Source organism: Biomphalaria glabrata, chromosome 1 (genome assembly GCF_947242115.1).
Source record: "Biomphalaria glabrata chromosome 1, xgBioGlab47.1, whole genome shotgun sequence".
In the NCBI taxonomy this organism is placed as follows: Eukaryota; Metazoa; Mollusca; class Gastropoda; family Planorbidae; genus Biomphalaria; species Biomphalaria glabrata.
Window position 1 is genome coordinate 5,055,815 of NC_074711.1, and position 18,379 is coordinate 5,074,193.

Here is an 18,379-nt window from a genome sequence, read left to right on the forward strand (position 1 = left end):
TCTATTTTGTCACGAAAATAAAAGGAGAGTATAAAAATGGGTTTACCCGTTCAGCCGACATATTCATCGCTAAACTTCTGCGTAAAACGGGTTTACCCGATTTGATCAAAAGTTTCAATATTTATTAGAGATACAATTACGTTCTTTTTGCCTTTTTTTAGGGCCCTCCAGTTGTGTGAGGGACATTAAACATACACTACGGTCTCCGCCATGATTTAAGGAACTTTTGTGCCAAGTTTTATCAGGATTGGTCAAACGGTTTTGATTTCTATTCGGGACATACATACATACATACTTACATACAAACATACATACATACATACAAACATACATACATACATACACCTTACTTTATGCTTTATATTATATATATCATCATGTCAGGCTCGATAGTAACTCTTTTCGTATTTCATTGTTGAGATGAACATGACCTTAATTACCATATTACTTACTATAAGAGTTTTGTCCATTTAATACAACGTACATTATTTCTTTTATGTTGTTTTAAATAGTCGCATTTCATGGCGTACAAATGACATGTCTCATAACTGAACTGAATTGTATTGAATATAGATCTCAATATAAAGCAGTCAACACTAAAAGTTGTTTATAATTGACATAATGATTTGGGCAATTTTTTCTACAAGAATCAGTTTTTTGTTTTGTTTTTTTTTTGTTTTGTTTTGTTTTTTTGTTTGTCCAGATTTCTTGTTTCTATATTGAAGATTTTTAAGTTGCATTTTTAAAATTAAAATTTACACGAACACATCAAGCTGATTGGAGGAGAGCATTTTTTGTTTTTACTTTTATAGCTCTCTTTAGAGGTCCATCTTATGTGGTTGTATCCACAGTGCCACTTTGTGTGATTGTATCCACAGTTCCACCGTGTGTGGTTGTATCCACAGTACCACTTTGTGTGGTTGTATCCACTGTTCCACCGTGTGTGGTTGTATCCACAGTACCACTTTGTGTGGTTGTATCCACTGTTCCACCGTGTGTGGTTGTATCCACAGTACCACTTTGTGTGGTTGTATCCACTGTTCCACCGTGTGTGGTTGTATCCACAGTACCACTTTGTGTGGTTGTATCCACTGTTCCACCGTGTGTGGTTGTATTCACAGTACCACTTTGTGTGGTTGTATCCACTGTTCCATCGTGTGTGGTTGTATCCACAGTACCACTTTGTGTGGTTGTATCCACTGTTCCACCGTGTGTGGTTGTATCCACAGTACCACTTTGTGTGGTTGTATCCACTGTTCCACCATGTGTGGTTGTATCCACAGTACCACTTTGTGTGGTTGTATCCACTGTTCCACCATGTGTGGTTGTATCCACAGTACCACTTTGTGTGGTTGTATCCACTGTTCCACAATGTGTGGTTGTATCCACCGTACCACTTTGTGTGGTTGTATCCACAGTTCTACCGTGTGTGGTTGTATCCACAGTTCCACCGTGTGTGGTTGTATCCACAGTTCCACCGTGTGTGGTTGTATTCTTGGAGCTCCACCGTGTGTGGTTGTATCCTTAAGTTCTACCGTGTGTGGTTTCAGCTACAAAGTTGTGTATGAAAACCAAATCTCTGTTTCCTTCAGTTCCCGCCCTTTCCGTTTATTTATGCTGGTCAACATCCCGGCATCCTCTAGTCTAGTTTACCTGATTGAAAGAGTATTTATAGACAGGAAACCATGAATGTTAATAATTAACCGCAGACGATGGGAGAGGGAGATAACTCCTCAGACAGTTTCATAGAAATATTTAGTTACCTCTCTTGAGCTATCCTGTCGTAATCCTGCTCTAAAACTTACTTAATTTCCCTGCCATTTCAAGGCTCTATACTCTAGACCAGGGGTTCTCAACCTGTGGGTCGCGACCCCCTTGGGGGTCGATTGACGATTTGCCAGGAGTCGCCAAAGACCATTGAAAAAATGGGTTGTTATTGTCTCATCTTCTATTGCCGTGTGTGTGTGCGGGGGGGGGGGGGGTCGCGGCTAAATGGGGGGTTGTAAAATGGGGTTGCGAGCATAAAAGGTTGAGAACCGCTGCTCTAGACTTATATTATTATTATTATTATTTTTACGGTTTCTGCAACGTCTGTACATTTATAGTAAAGATTTCTATTTTAACGTCAGACCAAATTATCTGGCGTCACATCACATTGTCTGACGTCACGTCATATTGTCGGACGTTAAACCACACTCTCTGACGTCATACCATATTGTCATACCTTGCAATGTAGCTTTGTATTGTCACTGGTCTCACGCCGAGACCCATCGCTACGAAAGGCCTGAACACTGACCCGCTACGTCACAGCCTGTGGGCAGTTTAGACCAATAGCTCGTTTTCACTTCACAGGACTTTATATGTCTGTGTTGGTGCCTTCTCTAAGGAATGGTCTCGCTTAGACCTTCAGAATCAAAATGACCTTTTTTTAAAAAAAAAATTAGTACTGTGTCAGATAAAACAATAAACGAATGTAATAAACTAGAGAAAATTATCTTGTTGTAACAGTCCTGGCTCACTCATAGAAGCGAGTTGGGGGCATTGGAGCCTTTGATAAGAAGAAGCTCCAGCGTATTTATGCTCAAACATCCGCCACTTCAAACCCGAGACAACTAAATAGTGGAGATAACTCGGTGTTCTCTTTCCTTCCTTAACAAAATCGTTTTGTGGAGAGTTGTGTTTCTCGTTTGTCTTATTAAGTATCCAGGTCATCTTAACTAGGGAGGGGTGGGGGTGGAGTTTGTTTGACTTTAATAGTCTGAAATAAAGCTATTCAGTTGCTCTTTGGATGTTAATTACAATTTCCTGGGTCCTCTTGGAAGCGTGTTTCTGTGTTTATTTACAATTCTAATGTCTATATTTCTATATCTCATTGCCAGTAGGTCTTAAACACACATGCACACACAGCTCCCACACACACACACACCCACACCAACATAACGTTTCAGGTGAGATTCAAAGCATTTATTGTCTCAAGCAGGCCTGTAGTCATGGAAACCATTGCAAGCACGATTTTCTTCCAGTGCGTTGGCCTAATGGGTTGGCTAGCTGCAACCTTCACTCTGTTTTCTGTTTTGACTTTAAAGATGTCTTATTAAGTCACGTGACGTATGGCAGAGACTTTACCTGCCATGAACTTGTTCTGTCTTCACTGACCATTATTTTTTTATCTTCCTAAAGTGAAACTTTCGGTCACATTCGTTTAACAGTATAAAATAATTTATTTTTTTTGGGGGGGATGTTAACTCTTTAACTCCGTAATTATTTTCCACGCTCTGAACGAAATGTTCATTTTCCACTTGTATACATTCTACTTTGTTACCATTAAACTTCAGTAACATTTTTGTTTGTAACCAGACAACGTGTTACTGTTAGTATAGAATTTATAGGAGAATGCACGCCCTTTTTATAGCACACCATATTAAAATTTATAAAACCAAAAATTAATTTAATTTAATGAGGTCAAATCAACGATATTTTCTATAAAGGACCCTACTCGCCATCCGTAAACAAACAACATAGAGTCACGTGCTTCTCTATCTCTTCTATACAAATTACGCTCTAATTTTAATCAACAATGGTTATCACGTGACAGTTTTTCTTTCCCGCTGTTTTATCAATATTATCACGTGACTGTTCTTTTTTTTTTTGTTGTTGTTGTTGTTGTTGTGAATGAGGTCCATTAGGAGAGAAAAAGTTAATTGATGGAGGGACTGAAATTGTAATTATGTTTTGTGTTCACTATGCAGTGGTGAGGTAGGGAGAGCTGTAATGTGTGGTAGGATAATGGATACAGCGGAGTAGACACTTTCTGGCCTCTATATATCTATTTATGAATGTATATCCCAGCATGCTATTAATTGTGTCATCATACTTCCTACATGCCATCCCGTCTTCCACCTATTGTTTGTACAGCAGACGTCTGGAGTTATCTTTTCTTTAGTCTTGATGTAGTCGAGAAAGGCAGCAGCCTCGAACCCTTTCCCGCAACCATTACCAAATACTTGATCATCTCCCCTACCACCCTTTCAATCGGAATAATAGCTGTATCTTTATTTCAGACCCCCCCCCCTCCTCCGCCCCTGACTTCCACGCAGTTTCGGGCCCAGGTGCCGACACTGCTTACATACTGAGCGAAGGTACGAACACGTGACCTCAGCGACCATGACAGGTCCTCCATAAAAAAAAAAAATGACGTCTGCTCGGGAATGTTTATCAAGCCGCTCACCAAATACCAACTTGTATTAATGCTGTGTTGATCATATTTCATATTCCATTGTTTACGTCTGCTGTGTAATCCTTGATTAATCAGGCGTCTGCCTTTAATTTCATGCACTTAGCTCCCCCTTTTTATCAGATCTACCGCTTGTCACTCTCCTTGCAGAGCTTTCTTTGTAGCCCCGCCCCGTTCCAAGATTTCACTGCTTCTCCTGTTTTTATTTAATACACAGAATGTTTTCTTAAATCATTTTGATACTCATTATCTATGGCATTTTACGTTTTGAAATGCCATTGCCTCCCTTTGCAAGTTCTCATATGACTGAAGAGAGATACACAGCTGCGGTCAGAGTTTGGGCATTTGTAATCACCAGGTGCTGTTGCACTTTCACCCTTGTTTGTACATCGTCTGAAATCCAGGAATTTTCCTTGATGCTTGCTCTCCATGTGGATCTATACTGTGCCTCTTTCTCCCAACTATTGGTGTCAATTTGTAAGAGCTTCATGTCGCGTTTGCATACATCAGTATATCTTATAAAAGGGCGACCAGCGGCTCTCCTGCCTTCTGTTAGATCACCGTAAAGAATGTCTTGTGGAAGAACTTCTGGCATTGTGTGAACACGTCCAAGCGAGCCAGGGCGTCTGCTGATGATAACAGCAGGATATCCTGGCACTCTGCTCTTCGCGGACCTTCCTCATTGGTTATTGTATCTCGCTACTTTATTTTAAAATAATATATTGTCCATCAAAAGTAAAAGTGTTTTTACCACCAATGAGGGTGTTTTTTTTGCTGGCTCTTCCTACTTTAAAATTAAGCCACGCCTCGACTCCAAATTTCGACCACGCCCCTAATTATCTCATATGTCCATCTTGCGTAGATTTCCTCAAAATACGTTTATAATGATTTACTTAGAGCTCTCTTTAATGTTCAGGTAATATGTCATGTCCAAATGTAATTCAAATTTTTTTTTCTCCATCTTTCAGTGTCGGCAGCCCGACCCCTTCGCTACACCTTCCCAACATTTTTGGAGACGCCCAACAACATCACGGCGGTCCTGGGCTCTGACGTCACACTGCCGTGCTCGGTACAGAATTTAGGAACTAAGTCGGTAAGTAACCAGAACTTATGTAGTCTTCACTATAGGTACACCTCCAAATTGTTTCAACACCTTGACCTTTAACATTAATATATACAACTTAAAAAAAGTTTCGTAAGGAAAACAACTGTGTTCTCATAACCTTATATATATATATCAAAACAATATAATCAATTTCCCTTAATTAATATTGAACTAAATTAATTAATTACCAATAATTAATTGACTAGTTGGTTATTTTTTTTTATTGAATCCTTTTTTTGAAGTACATTAAACAAGCTTTAATTAACTTGATCCGAGAAATATCGTGTACAATTATCGAAGGGGACACTACTCTAGATGTTAACCCATATTTATTAATACTGCAGCATTAATTTCCTTTGTCGTTATCAAACATAATAATTAATTACCAGTAATTCATTGACTAATTGATTATTTTTTAAATTAATTTGTGTTTCATTAGTTACAGTATATATAACTGTGTCACGTTTCTACGTTACCCTGAGAATAGGACGTGGCCTAAATAACGTGGGCACAATTTGTACCCAGACAGACGGAGGGAGTTGATATAACCTTTGTCGAATGGGGGGAAAGGGGGGGGGGTAAAGCAGACTTACAAGCCCCCCTTTCGTATGGTAATGTGTAAAACTATGGAACGAAATTGTGTCATTCTTCAGATAAATTTTAAATTAGATCTTCATATTGTATTTCAACAGCGTCTATCGTTAAGTTTATGTCTGTTCAAATTATTTCTCTGTTTAAAAATTCCAAGTACTGTGATTTGATAAGTAAAAAAAAATAAATGCTTAGGTTCAAATTTTCAAAGGCATCGAAAAGAAGAAATGTCATTTATGGCTCAACAGTAGCCGCGACCGATCAAGGGACACAACCGGTATAATTCTAACACCCATGACGTATTAGTTATCGCCTACCTTGAAGTGATATGAATGTAACAAAAATAAAAAAAAAAATGTCTTCTGACCCTTTGCTGATTAGTTGCCAGTTTTGTAAAAGAATACGTAATATTTTGCTTCGTCCAAATTTTTTAGAATATATGGCTGATTTGTCTTGTATCAGTGGTGGACAACCCAGGCCCTGGGTGCCAGATATAATTACGACACGTCAAAGGCGGCGTCAGTGCCAAATAAAAAAATGTCAGTATAGACCCAAAGGAAAGCCCTTATTGAGGACATGCGAAGAAGACGGAAAGCACAAACTTAAATAGACGCCGGCGGACAACGACTTGGTCTGCACTAGACATGGGAAAAATATGCGACTGGGTTTGTGTAGTCACGTGAAGCACTGCACCCATCTTTAAATCTTCGGAGTCAAAGACACAGCCATAGACAGAAGTCTCGAAGAGCCGGATAGCACTGCGTTACGTGCCGAATGTGGCCCGCGGGTCGTGGTTTGGTATATTATATGATAGAAATGTACTTTTTTTTTAAGGGACTAAGTCTCTTGGAAGCATTCACCGGCACAAAATTATTTTACACTGTCGGTTTCTTAAACGCTTACCTTCGGACATGTTTCTGTTTTTTTAAACTATTGGAACAGAAATTAAGCTGAGTAAAAATAAAGAATTACTGCATCCAGTTCCCTGCATATGAGTTCTGTCTCTCCACCTGTGAGCTGGTTACTCTCTGAAGGAAAACTTGCACTTGCTGGGATGTTCAAATCTTTCATTCTCCTTCAAAGCGGCCATTCATTGTAGTGAGCAAGCAGACAAGGGAGAGAACTTATGTAAATATGTCAACATTGGAGTTTTAGAAATATTTTTGCGAAAAAGAAGCTCTTCTTTTCCTTTGAGGTTTAAAAATATAAAAAGAAACAAAGGGGGAAATAACTGGGTTGTTTTTTTTTAAACCAATGACGTCATTGATTCTTGGGTACGAGCACCTTAACATGTATTCAGTTAAGTATGGGTAGGTGTGCTCTATAAATAGAACCAAAATAATCACAATGATAAGAATGATAATATAGTGTTCTTTGATAACCATGAACTTTTCACCACTGCAAGTGCAATAATACATATAAAATACAGACATAAAAGCATACATATTTTACGGTACGGTTATGCAAAAACAAATGACTCGCTACCCTTATCCACTGAGTGATAATTTATTTTGTTCTTGTATAGAAAAATTGAAATAAATCTTACAGTATTGAAGTATATGGCTGGAAATGTGCAGTTCTTTCCATTATTAAAGTTTCTTTTTTTTTTTTTTTTTTTCAAAAGTATTTTTTAAGTTTTGGTTGTTTATTTATTTATTTTGATATAGTGAGGTCCATGTCTTTTGTGTCGGAAATTTATAGAGGCCCAAGGCCGAAAAAAGGTTGGGTGCCACTGAATTTAGAAAATTGTACAGAATTTTCCGAGTCCATGTCTCAAGAAAGACTAAATAAGAAACATTAATAATCTTTTATTCTCTTCCCATTTTTTAAATGTCAATATGCTTGTCAAGTTTAAATAGGCCTACAACACGTAGAGACTAGTTAGTCAGTCTGCGCTTTACCTATCTAATAAATGAGGAATATAACCTATTTAAATTACAGATTTTGGGTTATAACGGCATAGTTGACTCCTGGAAAATAGAGTTTTGGGACATAACTGACCTGACGTCATTCCCAAATTACGCAGGACGAATAGGCCTATTTGCTTATTTTTCGAAAGATCGTTCTTTTCTGTTATATTTTTTTTTAAATTATTTTTCGAACACGCTTAGTAACACACCACAAGAAATAGCGTATATTTTATAACTATTATATTTGATCAAAAGTTGATTGTAAACACAACATACATGTTAATACCATATTTTACTCCTAAAGACCTGATTTTTTTCTACCGTATGGAGCTTTTGGGGCCAGCGTAGAACAGAATTATTATTTTGTTTTTCAGTTGTAAAGGGTTTAGATTGGAGAGTTACAGAACGTTTCTCTTGGTTGTTAGAGTTGTGGAACCTACCTGTTTAAGTAGGTCACACCAGTGGGTGATGGGTATGTCTGACTGCAGGGAGTGAGCGGAAGTCAGACGCTCGTACATAATTGACATGTTCCATCAGCCAGACATGTGGCCCACGTGCTGGAAATAGGTCATCAGCATTGTTTGGAATCCTGGCGACATTTGACCTTTGGGCCAATCACACCGGGTTTCGAATTTCTGACATTCTTTATCAGCGCAACCCCTAGGTCGGTCTGTTTAAATAGGTCTGTGGGGCTGTCAAAATAGTAAATATGACCCCCATGCTTTTCCCACTGAAACTTGTCTACGTGAGTCCACTTCTGCTAGATAGATCAATCTAAATTGTGCATGTTCTTGTCAGGTTGTTTAACTTCTCACATTACTAACGCTACCAGTGATATATGGACTCCATTGCGTAGAATCGTTAGAAATCTCAGCTATGCATGGTTTGATGAACGCATTACAGCATAAGGGAGATAATGTAATATATTATTTAAGAGTTCACCTTCACCTTAGTCTGTTGGGGAACCACACAAGATCTGTTAACCGTCTTTCTAGGTTCCTCTCTGTCTTTTGACTTTTATAGAATCTCTTTTAATGGCCGGCCCGTCCATTCTCTTATGTTTTCTTCCTATCGCTTTCTCTGTCTGCCTTTTTCTTTTTTCCTGGTACTGTTCCCTGAAGGAAGGTTTTTGCGAGCACTGTGGACCTAGAAATATGGTCATAGAGTTTTAGTTTGCGATTCGTTTTCCACAGTAAGCAGGTCATCGAGGGGGTCCTATAGCTGTACTAATCCTGTCTCTAATCTCTAGGATATTTCTATAGCATCTCAATTCCATTTACGAGTTACAGGTTAATAGGCGCATAGTTCTATTTTTATTTTAGCTGCATTCTTTTTATACTGTCTGTCTTTTCCTCCGTCTGTCACTTTTAGATCTCAGAAACTTAAAGAGCTTTTGAAAATCTGATTTTACCAACGCCTGTTTCTTGCTCAAATAAAGTGCATCCTCTTCATGTGGTTTTCTAACTTCGCGTGGTGGCACAGTGGTAAAGCGCTTGGCCTTGGAGCCCAAGGGTCTCAGGTTGGATTCCCGGTGAAGACTGTGATTTGAATCTCAGGATATTTCAGGACGTCACTGAGTTCACCCAACTCTAATGGGCACGTGACGTTCGTTGGCGTTTCACCTTTGTTCACGAAAACGTGCACTTTTGTTTCACTTTCTCTGTATGCAGAATCATATTCACATACATGTAGACCTTTTTTAAAAACACGATTTCTTTATCAATTTGTGACTGGTCCATGTATTCCCGACTGCCAAAAATAACGCGGCGCTGCGAATGTTGAGGGCATTGTATATTGTTTTCTTTTAAAAGTAACTCTTCTAAATGAAATATCTTAGGTCCATTAATATGTGAATAATTGATAATATTAAAATATCTTTGGTTATATTGCTAGTAGAAGCCATTTTTTACTTTCAGAAAAGTTTCGATTTTTACAGCGCTCAAAACTCTGCACTGTGTGCATCGCAATGTTTAGAGCCGGCCCTAAAGTTTACACAAAACTACTGTTTTTTTACTGACACATTGGCAAAGTACGTGGTACTGAGCCACTAATGCAAATAGCACGTGACGAGGTGCGCGTGCAATGTTGTCTTTAGTCTCGTTGCGTAAATAAAATAGAAAAACAACAACGAAACCAAAAAACAAGAAAAGGCAACTCGCAATCTATCATGGAAGTCACAACACTTCGAGCCGAGCAGACGACAGAAAACTGCTGCAAGTTAACTCCCTTTACAATGGCGACTCGGTGTAAAGTCAGCGTTTACCAGGGGGGAAGCAATCATCCCGAAGGAGGGAAGCTGGGAGGGGGGGGGGTAGCAGAAGGCGGCAAAACACGAACTATTTCAACAGGCTGGCGTTATTGTGCCAAGTGGGGAAGTCAGTTTTGAAGAACACAATTAGGAAACCACAATGGAGGGGGCTATTATTGATACAAAACATGACCTATATTTGTTGATCCAACAAGCTTCGCGCCCTGCGGTGCAGACGACCTGTTATGGAAGACGCTGTAACAAAGCTTTTTTTTTTTTTTTTTTATGAAGTTTGAAGGGAAAAGAGCCTAGTTGGGATTATCACAGTAAAAGTTAATTTGAATAGACTTAAAGTTTTAGGATTCATTTTACGCTTTGAAGCAATGAAATTTAGTATGAGGGATAAAGAAAAGTAAGCGATATGAAGAAACGTTGTGGCGATATAGGGGGACGTAAAGAAAGGTAAATGAAAAGATTGTGAGAAATTTTGAACAAAAAACAACCTAGTAAACAATGTCAAGGACGCCATATTGAAAGGTCACTTGTCAGGACGCCATATTGAAAGGTCACTTGTCAGGACGCCATATTGAAAGGTCACTTGTCAGGACGCCATATTGAAAGGTCACTTGTGAGGACGTAATATTGAAAGATCACTTGTCAGGACGCCATATTGAAAGATCACTTGTAAGGACGCCATATTGAAAGATCACTTGTCAGGACGCCATATTGCAAGATCACTCATCAGGACGCCATATTGAAAGATCACTTGTCAGGACGCCATATTGAAAGATCACTTGTCAGGACGCCATATTGAAAGATCACTTGTAAGGACGCCATATTGAAAGATCAGTTGTCAGGACGCCATATTGAAAGATCACTTGTCAGGACGCCATATTGAAAGATCACTCGTCAGGACGCTATATTGAAAGATCACTCGTCAGGACGCTATATTGAAAGATCACTCGTCAGGACGCTATATTGAAAGATCACTCGTCAGGACGCTATATTGAAAGATAACTCGTCAGGACGCTATATTGAAAGATCACTCGTCAGGACGCTATATTGAAAGATCACTCGTCAGGACGCTATATTGAAAGATCACTCGTCAGGACGCCATATTGAAATATCACTCGTCAGGACGCCATATTGAAAGATCACTCGTCAGGACGCTATATTGAAAGATCACTCGTCAGGACGCTATATTGAAAGATCACTCGTCAGGACGCCATATTGAAAGATCACTCGTCAAGACGCCATATTGAAAGATCACTAGTCAGGACGCTATATTGAAAGGTCACTCGTCAGGACGCTATATTGAAAGATCACTAGTCAGGACGCTATATTGAACGATCACTCGTCAGGACGCTATATTGAAAGATCACTCCTCAGGACGCTATATTGAAAGATCACTCGTCGGACGCTATATTGAAAGATCACTTGCCAACTAGACAATAAAAAGATTTGTTAAACAAAACTTATCTAAAAGAAGGCATCAGTACATCCGAATCTTTTATCAATAAAATACTTTTGTCACAATAGAGAAATCAGGAAATATGTTTTTGGATTTTTTGTTATTTTTGTAAGACTTGTCCTAGAAGTTCAACGTTAGTAAGATATGTGTCTCTGATGTGGCCTTAGGACAGTGGTTCTCAACCTTTTATGCTCGGCGACCCCTTTTTACAATCCCCCACACTGCGCGACCCCCCCCCCCCCGAACACACACACAGCATTAGAAGAATGAACAAAAACAATTTTTTCAATGGTCTTAGGCGACCCCTGGCAAATCGTCAACCGACCCCCAAGGGGGTCGCGACCCACAGGCTGAGAACCCCTGCCTTAGGAAGTGTCGAGTGGGGCAAGCGCTCCACGCCACGCGCCTGACAGGTCCAGGAAATACCAGAAATTATGATCTAGTTTGTTGATCAGTCATGCCAACTGTTTCTGAATAAGTTACGTTGATTAAAGGCCACTACATCAATATATGCAAACAAGGGATTCTTCTTCTTCTTCTTCTTGAAACTGTCAGGTAGAGTTGAGCCTTCAGCTCTTGGAACTCTGAAGCCAGCAAAAGTGAACAGAGCTCCCTCTCATTGGCCTGTGTACACTGTTCTGTCTGACGGGTGGATCAGACTCGCGGCAAGAGGCCGCGTACACTAAGACCCCGTCATTTTCCTTTTCTATACCAAGCTAACCGTGCAGGACACGCCATTTATGTAACGCCCCCTTGAGGAACAGAGCCTGGATTTTGACAAGGTTGTGGGAGCTTTTTTACAACTCCGCACAGTGCAATGAGGATGCTCTCGCACCCCCTTAGGCACCCCCACGGGAGTCTTGTTTTGCTACCCTTTAGCCAAATCGTTTCCTCATTCGAGCGTTTCCACCCGGGCGCCAGTATGAAGCAGGGTAGCATGCCCGGGTGTACAAGGGATAAAATCTTACATGTTCAACAATTATAATACAGTATGTCATGTAGCCAAACGGCCAATAGTATAGTGCCTATATAAAGTACCATTTTTCATTCATTTTCATTTAAAAAAACAAACAAAAATGTGTATTTCTGTTGTGTCGACATATTCCTAGCTAAAACAAAAAAAAATACCCTTACACCTGTAGCTTACACATTTAATGCTCTGGAAAAGAAGGGAGGCGATCCGGTTTTCCATAATGATAATGAGTTTATCATTATCTCCCTTCGAGCAAGTGAATGTCAGTCTATCCATTGTAAAGGGCATCGCAGACAATAAAAAACAATTCATATCTTTTGGCTTGTTTGTAGTCATATCTCATGTGCATTGTGTTCTGTCCAGCGGCCTAAGATCACTGATAATGTATTGCCGCATCTAGAAATGCACTTTGTTCGCTGTTTACGCAATAGCAGCTCTTATTTAAAACAAAAAAGGTAGGCCTACAAGATTAATATTGTGTACTTAATAATAATAAAATAACGCTACCATTGTTGACATCGCAGTACCTTTGCCTCATAATTTAAGAAAAACTGCAATGGAAAATAAAAGAAAATATGGGAATCTAGGCTTGGATATTAAGCGTTTATGGAAGTTATCCAAAAATAACAACATACCCCATTGTTATATCAATCGAGGGGATAATAACAACCGACCTCACAGATACCTTCAAGGCCCTCAACATTCCTAGGAACATCCTCGTTGCCTGTCAGAGGGCGGTACTGCTGCAGACCTGCCATATCACCAGAAAATTTATTAGTGGAAACTGATAAAGGGACTTTCATAAATTTTGTTTCTCTCTAACGAAACTCGACCCTGTCAGTGCCAGAGAATGAATCCTCTTTTTTTTTCTAACGTAATACTAATAGTAATAATAACATGCATTATTCTTCTGGACAAACAGTACAGAAGACATATTGTTTTTACGTATTTCTTCAGGAATGAAATCATTTAAAGCCTTTGTTTGCTATGGATCGATTTATATATCTATATATATGGGGTTCTGTAGGAGGGTTAGTGCCTCTGTCAACTGGGCACTCGGGCTCCTTGAGCAGCTCATTGACTTTGGTCTCCACTCAGAGCCAGGTCTCACCAGTGGCTCCAACCAGTTGTCTGCATGCGGCAATGGCCACAACCCGGCAAACCGTCTCGACTGACGGACGAAACCAGGTGTGGGTTAGCCAGAGCTAGTATCTGGTAAAACTACTGTCTCTGTAGCGAATGCTGCTTGCTCTCAGATGTTTGAACCCTAGATGCCGGGTCTCAGCTGTAACAAGTAGACGTCTATTGTGATTGCTTCTGTAAAGACCAACTTAGACGTCACGTGGCTCTCAGCGTACGGCAAACGAAGATTTCAATAGAGTCCCTTTCGTACTGAGGCTTTGTCTGCTTCAAATGTGGCAAAATTTGGAGTTTACATTTTTGTTTTCAGCTTAGTCACGTGAAATTCTGGTCTCATCCATAATTCTGTGTTTAACATGAGTCCACGTTTTATCTCAGCTATTGACAAGAATTCGTCTGTCGTGCTCATTTTTAATGTCAATGTCATTGAGATATTCATTTTAAAATATCCTTCAGTCACGCTCCATTGGTCGTGACGTTTTGTTCAACTGAATTCGTCGCGGATTTCTGAGAAACATCAAAAGGTCAAGTTCAGGATCTATGCCTGGTGCCCAGCACCACTCATGTGTCACCTATAGTTCTATATCACTTTGTTTTACCAAGCCTAACAATCAGGGGAGGCGTTGAAGAAAAACGTTTATTCATTTCCCGCCCAAACCATTAGCAGACGTATAGCAAACCCGTGGCTTTTATCTTTAATGTGACAGTAACCGTAACTCTGTTCATGATAACCAACCATTTGCCACCATACGAGTCGTCTGCCCGAACCAGTCAAATGTCAGAAGTACAAGCCTTGAAAGCTTGCGCCTACCTGGTAGAGTGAAATAGGTTGCATTCATCGTTAGCGCTAATGCGTCATGACATTTAAATAAAACAAAAAAAAAAGGTTGGGGAAGCTTAGTGTACATACGATTAACGAACTGATCTAGCATTGTCCTGTAACACTGTAAATATACAAACACATACAATCCAGGATTGGAGTTCGTGAGTCCAACACGTGACTTTAGTAACTGGGATCGGTTTCTTCTTTGTAATTGTCTTAAGAGCTGAGTCTAAGGCTCTTGGAACTCCAGGCCTAAGGAAGCTTGACTCCATCTGTCTGTACAAACTTCTGTCTGGGAAAGATCAATGCAGATTAAATTATTACATCCCTATTACCGATGGCGAGGCCGAGGGTCAAGAACACCCGGGAAAATTCACAATATTCCTTCTCTGTACCACATCTGCCGTGCTTGTGTCCGCCATAAAAGGGCGGCCCCTTGAGGAATGGTTTGCGTATAGTGACATGTCTGTTGTGGCTTTCTTCCATCCTCGCCAATGCAAGGACTGGGTCATTAGGAACCAAAACGGGTTTTCTTTTTTTTTTTTTTTTTGGCCTAATCATCTCCTCTAATGACCGTTTTCAGCCGGGGCTGAGAAACATTACTAGGGGCATGGCTCGCTTTAATATTAGGCAGTAAGCTGTTTCGTTTGGAACGATAATATATATATATATATATATATATATATATATATATATATATATTAGGATTCTTTAACCACGAGACTTTGTTTCGACTTAAAATATAGTGGCTAGTGTCATTTTTTATTTTTTTTAACATATTCGAATTCTACTTTTACTTACAATAACGCACGAGACAAGCATGTTAACAGTATCCACGTGCAGACCATCTGACGCTGCCGAGCAGTCAAACCTATCGAACAGTTCATAATCATTTACACTGTTCTATGTAATATACCCGCCGCAGATCATCAGTTATAAATGGAGCAGAATAAGCGAGTTGTCGGAATCAGATAATTTTTTTTAAAGTTTATCACAAATCACCAAGATGTAAAAAATCGCTGACTAAAATTAAATTGTTGAAGGTTGTACTTAAAATTACTAACTTAATCAAAGGATCATAACCACTTTTTATAGAGTGGAAGTTTTTTTGTTTTTTTTTCAATAGACAGTCACATAGTCCGTACACTAGAGAGTGTAGTCATTCCAAATTATTATTACATTTCTTAAAGGTTTAAAAGTGGTATAAAAACTTTACATATTTTTCAATGTTTGTAAATGTTATGCTTGCCTTGGATGTGGCAAAATCTGTAGGTCACAGCTGGGACCGCGTAGCCACGGGAAATATTACATTCCTCATTAATCTTCGGACTCGAAAGACAAGCCTTATTAATATTAAATGTTATTTGACTATTTATCACTATTAAATAAATATTTTTTGTATGATATTGGCGATTTGTTTGACTATTTCTGATATATTCATTAAGTTTTTAAGCTATAACCTGAACAATAGGAAACTTCCGTGAAACGCTTGATATTGTAACGTATCTGACTATCCAGGCTCTCTTCTTGCACCACACGACACCACCAACTTAAAGAACTTGACAACTCAGGGCTCCAAAGTAACGTAACAGTTTAATGTCAAATAAATCACACCCATTACTGTACTATTGGCAACACGTTTCACAGACTGTACAAATATCTCTCCGTTAATAGCCGTACCGACGTATCAACTCTTGCACTGGGCTCTACGCCACGTCCCGGACTTGTACTGAGCCGTCGTACTGAACCGTCTTGACTGTGACACCTCCGCTCTATATATAGGGACCCTCTTGGCCTTCTAGAACCCGGACTGTCACATTATTGTTTGATAGCCAGTGACACGAATATAGTTGGGAAGAACGGAATACACTTTACATTGGTGCTTAGGATGTTTCACGTGGGAAACAAGCGTCCACAGTTGAATTGTGGGCAGAAAATCTCGTTTTGAGATTTGACCACATGGTCAGAAATTAGCAGACGCCACGACCTGAGAAGAAGACGGACGTTTTGTAAAATGTTTTGTAAAATGTTTTCCATGTTTCGGGTGTTCCTTCAGACTTGAAGATAATTTACTTCCTAGTCCAAACCTCCCACAGGACGACGGGGGATGGGAGCGGGCAGGGTTTGAACCCGGGGCCATCGATAAATCCAAACGACAGTCCAGCGCGCAAACCGCACGACCAGACGTGGCTTATTTGAAGTTGAAAGTATTGCTAGATATGTACTTGATGAATTTCATTTGGATTACATGTGAGATATTTTATGTGATATAATTGATGGCTGAAGTTGCCAGTATATTATGAATGGTTATCTTATTCCAATAAATGTGTATCTTCCAAGTCAGACTTAAATCAGTGAATTCTGATACATTGTGTGCGGTGGTAATTAGAGTGGTTATACGCGACAACAAGTAGTCCAGCCAATTGTGAAGGAATATATTTATTCAGTACAAAACAGATGCTAAGACAATACCAGAACAGGTATTGAAGTTATACAAAGAACATTAAACATCCAGAATATTTACACGGACGGAACATCGCTCGACCATTCTGGTTAATCACATGCCGGAGGATTCCAGCTACCCGTCGCGTCATCGTGGCGCCTCCGGTGGAAACGTGTAGAGGTGGAGCTAGATAGGCTAAGTACTAGTAGCGAACCAGGCCCTTGCGGGACCCCCTGGGCGAGCTTTTTTTTTTATCTCACTCGGGGTAGGGATGGAACAAGTAGCCCGCACACCAGTCCAAAAAGTCCGCCACGCCGTTCCACAAAGGGGGCCGTCATCAGTATCCCGATAGCTGGAGTGGCGGTCCCTGCATGGAACAGTGACGGTTACATTATAGGAATATGAGACAAGCTCCCCGCAGTCAGCACTGCTCTCGGCCAGTGGGGTCCAGGAACGGGGACGGAGCGCTGTGTACGCGGCACGGCCCGGTTTTAGCCCATTCAACCAACATGGCTGTCTACCGCTGGGAGTCCTCAGACAGGACTCAGGATGGGGAATCCCTTGTCCAGGCCTGGTTGTTGGATAAAAGCCTTTCTAACGACCAACGGGATAATGGCGCTCGCGTAGGCGCAGATTCCCTACTGGACTTCACCGAAGGTTAATCACATGACCACATCTTTCGTGACGCTCCTGAGCTCTACTCACAACACATATCCTTCCCAAACTGTCTTGGCTGACCGTCGTAACTCGTCACGGTTGACCGCTTGTCTAGCGCTGGCCTGGGGCGATTTGCGTCGGCTGTCTACACACAGAACTACCCCCATCTGTGCCACCACCAGGTTTATAGCAATATGTTAATTGTTGGGTTGTAATACCAGTTAAGTAGTTTAACTTCAACCGTTGTTGTGGGTGTATTCTTTTCTACGGTGCTGGAACAAAACTTGAAAAGGAACTTCATTTGAATTGACTATTTTATACACCTGTCAATTTCAATGTAGATCTAAACACAAGAGAAATAACAAGATGTCAAACAAATGAAGCTAAATACTTTAACTCACTTCAAAAGTATAACAGGCACTCGTCCTTCTGTGTTTCGTCTCCTACCTCAACTGCTTCTCACCAGCCGCCCACTCCTGTTTATAGACTCGCCTGCTATAATCTTGCTCATGTTTATGACAAAATTCATTAACCCATACAAACGTGCACAAACAGACACAGACGAACACACCCCAGAACACGCAAATCGTATAGTTTGTACCTGCATCTATTGTTATATATTTTGTTGAAGAACTTGACTTAAACGTGAAGAACTTGACTTATACGTGAAGAGCTTGACTTATACGTGAAGAACTTGACTTATACGTGAAGAACTTGACTTATACGTGAAGAACTTGACTTAAACATGAAGAGCTTGACTTACACGTGAAGAACTTGACTTATA

The 18,379-nt window shown here is 40.1% G+C and overlaps 1 protein-coding gene across 6 annotated transcripts in view; it reads left to right on the top strand.

Annotated features, from left to right (window-relative positions):
• The window catches only part of LOC106050736 (zwei Ig domain protein zig-8-like), a 192,873-nt gene that overhangs the window by 155,021 nt on the left and 19,473 nt on the right, over positions 1-18,379 (top strand). For all 6 annotated transcript variants that reach the window (XM_056018042.1, XM_056018036.1, XM_056018028.1 and 3 more), the window contains exon 3: positions 5,203-5,327. In XM_056018042.1, the coding sequence (XP_055874017.1) occupies positions 5,203-5,327 (125 nt within the window). The remainder of the gene's footprint in view (positions 1-5,202; positions 5,328-18,379) is intronic.